General features: G+C 41.1%; 1 protein-coding gene across 18 annotated transcripts in view; it reads left to right on the top strand.

Annotated features, from left to right (window-relative positions):
* Positions 1-31: 31 nt before the first annotated feature.
* The window catches only part of ADAM23 (ADAM metallopeptidase domain 23), a 119,637-nt gene continuing 109,095 nt past the window's right edge, over positions 32-10,573 (top strand). For 11 of the 18 annotated variants that reach the window (XM_071811443.1, XM_071811445.1, XM_065840494.2 and 8 more), the window contains exons 1-6: positions 32-119; positions 3,195-3,306; positions 3,917-3,968; positions 4,504-4,555; positions 5,136-5,241; positions 6,035-6,162. In XM_071811443.1, coding sequence (XP_071667544.1) covers positions 3,283-3,306; positions 3,917-3,968; positions 4,504-4,555; positions 5,136-5,241; positions 6,035-6,162 — 362 coding nt within the window. In that variant the 5' untranslated portion in view covers positions 32-119; positions 3,195-3,282. The other 7 variants (XM_071811442.1, XM_071811441.1, XM_071811440.1 and 4 more) reach the window with 7 other exon arrangements.

The following is a 10,573-nucleotide window of genomic DNA, read 5'->3' as shown; positions in this document are numbered from 1 at the left end:
CCCAGAGCGCGGTCTCTTCTCCCGCCTCAGCCGCGCCGGCCCGACCCGGAGCAGGAAGCAGAGGATGGCGTCCCTTGACCTCAGCGTGGCACGGAAGAGCTGCCGGGGAAGCGATGGAGGTGAGCAGGGAGCCGAGCGGCGGGATGCTGGGGGTGCGGCGCCGTGGAGCGGCCGTTAGGGGCGTTAACGGGCGTGGGCGTCCCCTCAGCGCGCTCCGCGGCGGGAGCCCCTCCGGCGGGGCGGGCGGTTCGGTCGTGCGTGGCGGAGCTCCCTCAACACATAGCGGGCTCTTGCCACTCTTAACGGCGGGCCCTCCCAGCCGCCCGCTGTTCCGAGCCGGGCGGTGAGGCGGAGAACGTGGTGCAGCAGGTACGGGATCCGACGCGGAGCCCGAGCTTGTGCTATGGGGCAGAAGCAGTTCCTGAGATAAGTTACCGCCTCTCTGTGCTAATACTGCTGGAAGATAAGTAACTTTGTTTGAGGCAGGGTTTTCCCCCTGTCTGCTTCTGAGGTGAAGGGACAGTGGAGGTTTTTGTGAGGTGTTTTTGACCAGCAATTTTGATTGGCCTTTATGTACCTTTATATTTTACCTTTCAGTACAAGAGTGACACTGTCTGGAGAGTTTCTTTGATGCCTTTGTCACTTGTATATACAACCAGAATGCACCACCGCTTTTTGTTATGTGAATGTTTCATGCCTTTTGGTTGCCTCTTTATGGATTTCTCTTGTTAAACGGAATTGTCTGGCCTTTTCATCCTCTGGCTGCTATAAGCAGAGTAATTTGATAAAAGAGGCATGGTGTTACAGGTGGCTAAAGTAGGCCAGTTAGAAATTTACCAAGCTAAACACTTCTTTAGGTAGCCAGTTGTTTTTATGTTGTTTTTGGCCAGACCAGACCTGCTGAATGCCTTGCAAGCAGAATCAAACTACAACCTTGAGGGAAGGTGGTAAGAGGTGACAGGGTTACTCTCCATCAGAAAGCAAAATAGACTGAAAAAAAAGTGTTCCCTTTCTAAAGGGAACAGGAAGGGTCAATATGCAGACCTGACCCACTGAGGAAAATGCTGCCTCGCTGGGATCAAGGTTATAGGTGTAAAAAAACCTGTGCTTTAAAGCCTCAAACCATTCAGGGTTTTTGCGCTAGAGTTAGGTTGGACTCGATGATCGATCAATGACCCTGAGGGTCTCTTCCAACCAAAATGATTCTGCGTTCTACAGTTTACAGGATTTTTCAGTAGTAAAATGTTTAAGCTAAGGCTTGTACAGATATATTTTACTTTTTTAATCTAGGTATTTACTGTTGGAAGTATTTTAACTAAGCTAGAATTTTGCAGGTTTTGCATGGACCTCTGAAAAATCCTTTGTGGATTTCTAGGTGTAGTTTCCATCTTGATAAAGTAAGGATTGCAGTTAGGCTCTCCAGATTTTGGCAACATAAGTACATAGAAGATTTCCTTTACATTACTAGCCTGTGATGTGAGCTTGATTTCGGATGGTAAGCAAGCTGCATATAGTTAGAGCTCAGATTTTTCTTTGTCCTGTACACTAGTGTTCTCATAAAACACTGAGATAAATAGGTTTTCTTCTCGTTGGCTTTATACATAAGTATCTCTGGAAGATTGTACTCTATTTTTCTGGCAGTTCCTAAGCGATAGCCAGGCTCTTAGAAGTTTTACCTCGCACCCTCTCCTCCAGTGAGAAAAACTGGTTCATTGAATCTCCTCAAACTGTAGAAAGATGATGAGGAGATTCAGACTGTACTAATTCAATATAGTAGTTTTCATAGTTCAAAGTGCTCCTAGCTTTGTTTAAATGTGCATGAGTCTGTCTGTCTGACCTCGGGATGTAGCTTATGGAATTGTACTTGCAAATGAGTGAAGTAGTTGTAGTAGTTAACCTCCAACGTATTGCAGGTGCTACTGCTTGGCATCTCTGAGATGAAACTAAATATTTGTATATTGAGGTGCTTTAATGCAGTTTTGGGGCAGTGGATGAGGATGAGTGGTTGTGATGGCCCCTGCTGGCTGACTGTCCTGTTGATGGGGAAGCCTCCTCGGTGGTTGCTACACTCTTACTACACTCCACATTTATAACTTTATCTTAAGGAAATATATATAGGAAGACCTTAAAAAAATTAGTAAGTTGACTTTGAGCACACAGAGGAAGTTTTTTTTTCCATAAAACATCATTCACAAAACATAGTCTTGTGGGTTTTCCTTCACTTTCTTTTGGGTTCGGGCTGTGTACAGGACACAGAACAGGGTGACTGAGACCCATTGGTCTATCAAGAAAGCTGTTCTCAGTTGCCTGATTAGAAGGTTTATAAGAACAGCTGGGATTTTATGTATTTGGGTTGGGTCTTTGTTAAATTATTACATTAATTGATACACTAGGAGGAGAAGAATGGGTCTGGTGTTTGCATTGTGTTGTGGTTTTTAAATGAGTTGAGGTGTTTAGTCTTTCTGACCATAGCTGGTGTAGCAGTCCTGCTATTTTATAATGAGCAGTGCATAGTCAGGGAAAGAGCAAAACAAGTTTAAAGAAAACAACACATCTGTCAAGCCTGATGGTATGTATGTAGCTTCATATAGGAACATCTTTTCTACCTATATGAGAAGAGGAAAGGAGAAGGGAAGGAATGCTAATGTCTGTCACGCTCATGATGATACTTCATTGAGTATATAATAATTAGTTTATAAATTGTTCTGATCATCAGTGTGCTGTGAAATTTCCACTTAATGTATTATTCTTATTGCAATATCTAACTAGTTTACGTAACATAAGCCAAATAAAACAATATTTTTCTGAGCAGGTTCGTGAATGATACTCAATAGATACATTTCCAATTGGTTAATAATGAATGAATTTGTTTTCTGTTATTGCAGAAGGACACTTAATTTCTTGAGTGCTAGCATCCAAAACAACACAACAATGTTTAATACATAGAGACTATGAGGAAGAAAAAAGGAGCAAATTTACTCAAGAAGGAACTGTTAACATTTCTGTAGGAAAGCCTGTCAAAACAACTTCCATCATAAAAAAGAAGCATATATTGCAGACTTCAAAAGAGATGTATTTATTTTATCGACTGGTGTGTTTGCAAAGTGGTACATAAAAACTTATGTGCCTTAGGGCATGGAAAACACGCATTATTAACTCTATTTTAAAAGACTCTTTAACTTCATTGTTGCCAGATGGGATGAGAAAAGATAAGTGTCCTGCACTACAAATGGCCTCCTGTTCAACACTTGTTGTTTGCTAGTCTGGAGTCAGCTTTGGTGGATGAAGAAGGTTGATGACTCTAAGGTTTGTACTAGAAAGCTCATTTTGTGCTTGCTCTCCATAATGTGAAAGGATTATGTGAACTCGAAAGCCCTGTGTGTTTGCGCACCATAAAGCATATAACTGCATGTTGCTGTGGTCATATTTTAATTAAAAATTGTGGGATTCAATATTGATTTGGGGGTCTTTTGAGCAATGAGGAATACTCTTCCAGCCTGGATGATTATTTTGTGTGGTCTGAGTCTTGTATGTTTTTATTAGCATTCATCTTTAATCTTTATTGTAAAGGCAACTTAGGAAACTAAGGAATTAACTTAATTTGACAAGGTTGTAGCTTAATAACCTAACAGAGTCTAAATTGTATTAATAAGTATAGTATGTGACACTGTTAATTAGATCAGAAGTTAGGCCCTTCTCTAACATGCATTGTTAAATTTAATATTAGGGTAACCTGGTGAAGCAGAAATCGATTTTAACAATGCAGCTTCATTTCAGTTAAGTTTTGGTCTATAGCTGAAACTATATAGTGGTTCTGAATAGCTTAGAGCTTGGACTGAGGGATGAACTTGGGGGTGAGCTTTACTGTGGGGTTTTTATTATTTATTCTCAGTTACTTTATTTTTTTTACTTACAGATGTTTGACAGAATCAAACCATCTGATGAAACTTCTGCTTCTTCAGCACAGGGTGAGAAGTTTAAAGTAGATATTTTTGTTATAGTTATTCTTTTTTTCCTTTTTTAAAAAAAAATTTGTAATTAACAGTGTGGAAACATTAGTTCACCTTTTAGTTTCAATTGGATGCATTGATTTCCTAAATTTGTTATGGAACTTGGAAGGAGCAACTTGTGAGTCATCCACAGTTTCCATGTAGATGCATTTTTCTTGTCCTGTAATAAGCTCTTTAACTCAGGCTTCATTTTTATCTCAGTGATCATGAATGTAACAGTATAAATGTAGATTGTCTAGTCTTGATCCCAGACAAATCAGTAGAACAATTCCCACTCACTTCAACCATGAAAGAGTAAAGCTTAGCTTATGAAGTTCTTACAGGAACTTTGAGGACAAGAGGATCTCTCTATATGCTTTCTTGAACTTACTAAACTTATCATCCTTTAAAATACTAGTTTTTATAAATGCAATGTAAGAGAAGTAACTATAATAATGGGAGGTAAAACGGTTTCATCTCTTTAATATTATGTGTTTTTTTTTTTTTTCTATAGGAATTGAGAGACATGGTGTTGAAGACTCTCTACAACAGGACAGCAATAGCAGGTAAGTTAGGTGATGATCTGACGTCTAGCTTACACAATGTAAAACAAGAAGAATCTGTTTTTCAACCTTGTCATCTTGTGTAATGGATGACAGTGGTGCATTATGGTGGAGGTCCTTTTATCTTGTACCCACATACTATTAAAAACTGTGGGTAAAGTGTGGCGTAGTGCCCAAAATTAATCTGTGGGTGTCAAGATGAGTTTGGTCTATTTTTTTTTTAAATTTCAAAATACTAAAAAACAGAAGAATAAAAAGATGATTCTGCCTTTTTCTGGGGAGACAGCTCTCTTCAGATTTCAGCAAAATGAAATTAGCATTTGTGTTAGCTGTGCCTTCAACCTGTTATCCTTTGTTCTGCATTTAGGAAAAGTTTTCTTTGGTGAAATTTGCTTGGGATTACCTTAAAATATATAGTCCTACTTGCCATTACAATTCTGAAATAGAAATGTTTATTTTACAAGTTTGTTCCAGCTCTGTAGTAAAATAGATGTTTAGAATTTCCATGTTTAGAACACCAATTAACCCAGCTTTTCCCATTTTCTAACTGAAATGTCTTGGTAATGTTACCTGTTTCTTCCAGTTTACACACAAGAGGGCAAGAACATCCTCAGCCTGGAGTATCCACTGTGCAAAATAGACAAGGATACTGCAATTGCTGCCACGTACACTACAGTAATCTGGAACAGGTGAGAAGGCTTCTGCATAATGCAGCAACAGATAGCAAGGAGTGCCAAAAGGCTTTATCAGCTTATAAAATACCAGTGTCTACACTGAACAAACAATACTGAGTCAAAAATAATCAGTTTGTGAATTGCACAGTGTCTGCTCTGAGAAAAAAATACTATTCTTATTTGTTACCTGTTATAAAGATTTGGGTGGAGTGGCATCGCTAATGCAGTCTGCATTTCTAAGGGGCACGCTACTGTGCATTGCATCCAGCAGGTTTATTTCGATGGCTTTAATGTTGTGATCTTTATGCATTGCAAAGTATTAAGGTTAATACATTAGATACCAAGGCTGAAGACATTAGATCAACTATTTTCTTTAACTCATTCTCTTGTCTTTTAAACTTTTAAAATGAGAAAGTAGAAGCCTATTTAATCTTCTGTGCTTATTAAAATTCTCAATTTGAGTGAATTACAGGATGTTTACTCATATGAATTTCAATAATATTTTAATAGTAATCTATAGATAAATTTAGAGTATTTGTACTACCTATGAGAGATTTGTGAGCAGCTGTCAGAGCTACTAATTTAGGTTCCAATTCAGACTGATATTATTGGTATTATTTGATGCTACCTAAACATGTGTTAAAATATCATTAAATCAAGGCCTTAAAGTAGGAAAGGCTGAAGATTTTTCTTTTTATATAAATATTTTCATAGCAACAGTGTAATATTTAACCTGGGAAGTGATTTGTAGGCACTGGCCAGTGTGTTAACAGTATTATTAAACTTGCCATCTGTTATCTTTTGCCAGCATGTTTTCAGCTCCCAACACAGACATTTTACCACTTACTGTAGGAATCGTATGGGTGCCAGTAGCTTGATGGAGCGTTTCCTGCAAGATGTTTTACAGCATCATCCCCACAGATATCATGACAACAGGTATAGTACAGCTGGCTTTTATTTTTGTGTTGATAGAATGCATGCATTATGAGTTCTTGTATCTGTTCCACTTCTGAGCAGTAAATTTTGCCCATTCGAGGTGAAACTTTCAGATTAATGTTTCATTATATGAGGTTTCTCCTTTAGCTTAGTCCTATAACCCTTATCTGTAATCTGAATTCTATCTACTTCTCTTAGATAACCAGAATTCCACTGTATTCTAAAAGATGGCACACCTTTGATGAAAATGTTATATTTTTGGAGTACACAAGGAGTATTGTAGGTTGTGTCATAAAATTTTATTCATTTTCTTTTAAATTAACACATCTTGAGCGCAGAGAACTTGTATACTGCTGTTGGTGGATCGATGTAGCTTGTTAGGGTCATGCGAAGTATGTTGTAAGTTTTATCCCTTGTTTATCAAAATTTTACTGAATATTGTGGTGCTTAAATTATTCCAAGGATCCTTTTAGCATTTCCTTGTCATCTGAAGATTTGAATACTTGACTCTTAAAAAGTTTTTGAAAGTAAGTTATAAAACTTAGCTTGAGCTGGAGGGCATTCTACTTTCGATCTTTTGTTGCAAATGATTGTTCAACCCTCCTATTTGATATTAGCAACCAGATCTTGGTGTTTGATTGTTTTTTTTTTTTCTTCTCCCAATGATTATTTAACTTTTTATTAGATTCCCAGGGACCCTAATGAAAGCCTTTTGCATATCAAAGTAGTAAATATTTTTTTCTTTATCTACTCCTCTTTCAGTGCCTAACACATGGTCCAGAGATCAGTGAAATGCAATTTTTCCTTTTGAGGAACCTTGATGGTGGCTAGATCTCTTACAGCTTTTCAGCTCTTTTATTCTATTTTAATTGTTGTTACTTGAGCTAGCCTCCAGATACAGCTCTAAAAGCCTTGAGTTACTATGAAACTTTTTGTATTGCCACCTATGATTTCATTGTTTTTAAATGCCAGCAGTGTATTTACTACCTTCTAGTCTCTTGTTACTGTAATTATCTGTAATAGAAAAGTTCCTGAGATCAGCTGATCGGAGGCAGCTCGGCGAGTCCTGATTAAGCGAAATCTTCGAGGTACAGAAAACCTTTTTTTGGTGTGGTGGTTTTTTTTTTGTTTTGTTTTGGTTTTTTTTGTTTGTTTTTTGTTTTTTTTCTCTCAATCGGGCACTTTCATTCTTGAGAGACCCGGAAGCTCCCGGCAGCCCTTGTAAGAGCAGCTGACGTGGAGTGGGTGTTATCGTGGTGAGGGCGATCACACCCCCACCCCTCGTCTTGTAAAAGCCACCAGGAGGACAGCGACACATCGCTGCCCACCAGGTGCTGGAAGGGGCAATCGGCTTGTGACATGGGTGAGTAGCACCCACACTGTGCTGCAACAGCAGGTGTGGTAACTTGTGCACTAGGGTGTAGAGGTTGTCACATTTTTGCTAGTTAGACTCTCTCACCTATTGCCACTGTCTTATAGTGTTGCCAGCCATGGTCTTGACCAGAAAGAGAGCTTGTCTGAAGAAGACCGTAGCAACTCAGACAGACTGTCTGCCCCGAACTGTGGCTATTCAGGTTTCTGGCTGCAGGGAGAGCCAGAGCCTGCTGCTGCCAGGTGAGGATGGCCAGCATCCCACCTGTGTGAGGTGTGAGCAGGTGCAAGATCTGCTCAGCATGGTGGCAAAGCTTAAGGAGGAGATTGATATGCTGAGGACCATGAGGGAGTGTGAAAATGAAATCAACTGGTGGGATAACTCCCTGGTGTGCCACTCAGAGAGGCTCCAAGGGGATATCCCCCAAAAGGGGATGAACCCCTTGCCCTGTCGGACAGAGGGAGAAGACCTGAGACAGCCCCTGCCCTGTTGCTGTCGGGCAGAGGTAGGGGACAGAAAAGATGACGAGTGTTGGAAGCTAGTTGTAGTTCGGGACCGTGGGCAACCCCCCTCCCTACCTGCTTTGCTTACCCAGGTGCCTCTCCATAATAGGTTTGAGGCCCTGGATCTGGAAGAGGAGGTAGGTGAGGATGTGGTGCAAGACCCACTTAAGAGGTCACATGATAAGAGACAGTTGACCCCACACCTCAAGTCTGCCTCGAATAAGAAACAGGGGTAATTGTAGTAGGCAATTATCTTCTGAGAGGGACAGAGGGCCCAATCTGCAGAGTTGACACTCATCGTAGGGAAGTGTGCAGTCTACCTGGAGCCCGGATCAGGGACATCACCAGGACGCTCCCCAGCCTGGTGCACCCAACGGACTACTACCCACTGCTGATCTTCCAGACAGGTGGGAAGGAAGCTGCATCCCGCAGTCTGAAGGGAATGAAAAAAGATTTCAAGGCCTTGGGACAGATGGTAAGAGTCTGGGGCTCAAGTGATTTTCTCTTCCGTCCTTCCAGTTGTGGGTGATAACATGGGATGGAATAGAAAAATTTGGTCTGTAAACAATTGGCTACAGGACTGGTGCTACAGGCAGGGCTTTGGGTTCTTTGATAATGGTTAGTTTTACAAGACACCAGTCCAAACAGTGATATGTGGGAAAGGTTTATCTCGCAGGGGCAAAAGGATGCTGGGACAGGAATTAGCAAGGCTCATTGGGAGAGCTTTAAACTAGTCTCGAAGGGGGATGGGGTGGTAGCTGGGCTTGCATCAGTAGGGCATCACTCTAGAGTTCATGAAAGCTGGGAGGCCTCCCATACCCCTGGGGTGAAATTGGTGTGCTCAGCTTGCTCTCTGAAATGCCTGAACACCAATGGGGAATAAGCAGGAGGAGTTAGAAACCTGTGTTAGGGCAGGAAGGCCAATGGCATCCTGGGGTGTATTAGAAGGGGGGTGATTAGTAGGTTAAGAGAGGTTCTCCTTCCCCTCTACTCTGCCCTGGTGAGACCACACCTGGGATATTGTGTCCAGTTCTGGGCCCCTCAGTTCCAGAACTGGACAGGGAACTGCTGGAGAGAGTCCAGCACAGAGCAATGGAGATGCTGAAGGGAGTGGAGCATCTCCCGTGTGAGGAAAGGCTGAGGGAGCTGGGGCTCTGGAGCTTGGAGAAGAGGAGACTGAGGGGTGACCTCATTAATGTTTACAGATATATAAAGGGTGAGTGTCACAAGGATGCAGAGAGGCTCTTCTCGGTGACAACCAATGATAGAACAAGGGGTAATGGGTTCAAACTGGAACACAAGAGGTTCCACTTAAATTTGAGAAGGAACTTCTTCTCAGTGAGGGTGCCAGATCCTGGCCCAGGCTGCCCAGGGAGGTTGTGGAGTCTCCTTCTCTGCAGACATTCAAACCCGCCTGAGCACCTTCCTGTGTAACCTCATCTGGGTGTTCTTGTTCCAGCGGGGAAATTGGACTGGATGAGCTTTCGAGGTCCCTTCCAATCCCTGACATTCTGTGATTCTGTAATTCTTCTTTTATCTGTCATCTCTCAGTAAAAGGCTAAGACGTAGTTATATTCAGATAAGGTCTTTTGTGATTGCTTTTCAGTGTGAAGTAACTAGTTAGAAATACTTGCTACAAGTTTTCTTGATGTCAGCTGGCTTTATTATAACTGTTAGTAACTGAGTCCTTCTAGGAGTTCTGCATGTTTGCTGTTAAGCATTGCTAGTTCTGTTGGCTTCTGATTGATTTTTAATTTTCAATAGATGTGGAAGCTGAATGTTTATAACAAAGGAAATTACTGTGTGATAAAATTTATTCATAGAATCGTTTTGGTTGGAAGAGACACTCAAGATGATAGAGTTCAATCTTTAACCTAACTCTAGCACTAAACTATGTCTGCAAGAACCTCATCTACACATCTTTTTAAAGCCCTTCAGGGATGGTGACTCCACCACTGCCCTGGGCAGCCTGTTCCAATGCCCGACAACCCTTTTTGTGAAGAATTTTTTCCAAATATCCAATCTAAACCTCCCCTGGCGCGACTTGAGGCCATTTCCTCTTATCCTGTGACTTGGTACTTCACAGTACCTCTGTTAGCAGACAAATGCAGCATAAGAGGTGCATGGCTGTTTGCGGTGTATTAAAGTAATCATCCATTTGAGTCTCACAAGGTCTGGTTATGACTTTCAAATGAAACATAATATTCTTTCTTCAGTCATATTTACTTTTTTAAAAATGATTTTCATTGGATTTGCCCAGCTGTTACACATTGAAGCCTTATGGGTTCCTGTGTTGCATAAGAGAAATAGTCCATATCTGTCTGTTCTGTGAATTCTGCAAGACATAAACACTTGTATTTGAGGCAGTCCTAAGGACAGAACTGCCAATTACAGAATATATAAAAATCTGCTCTTGTCACAGTGAAGCTGAACAATCATAACTTGGCTCCTTATAGAAGTGAATCAGAAGCTGCGGTGTAGCTGTGACAAACAGTAAGCATGGAATTCCTTGGCAACATGTGCAGAGCTCCTATCA

The sequence above is a fragment of the Patagioenas fasciata genome, chromosome 7 (genome assembly GCF_037038585.1).
Source record: "Patagioenas fasciata isolate bPatFas1 chromosome 7, bPatFas1.hap1, whole genome shotgun sequence".
Lineage (NCBI taxonomy): Eukaryota > Metazoa > Chordata > Aves > Columbiformes > Columbidae > Patagioenas > Patagioenas fasciata.
This window is presented reverse-complemented; position numbering and strand designations above follow the sequence as displayed.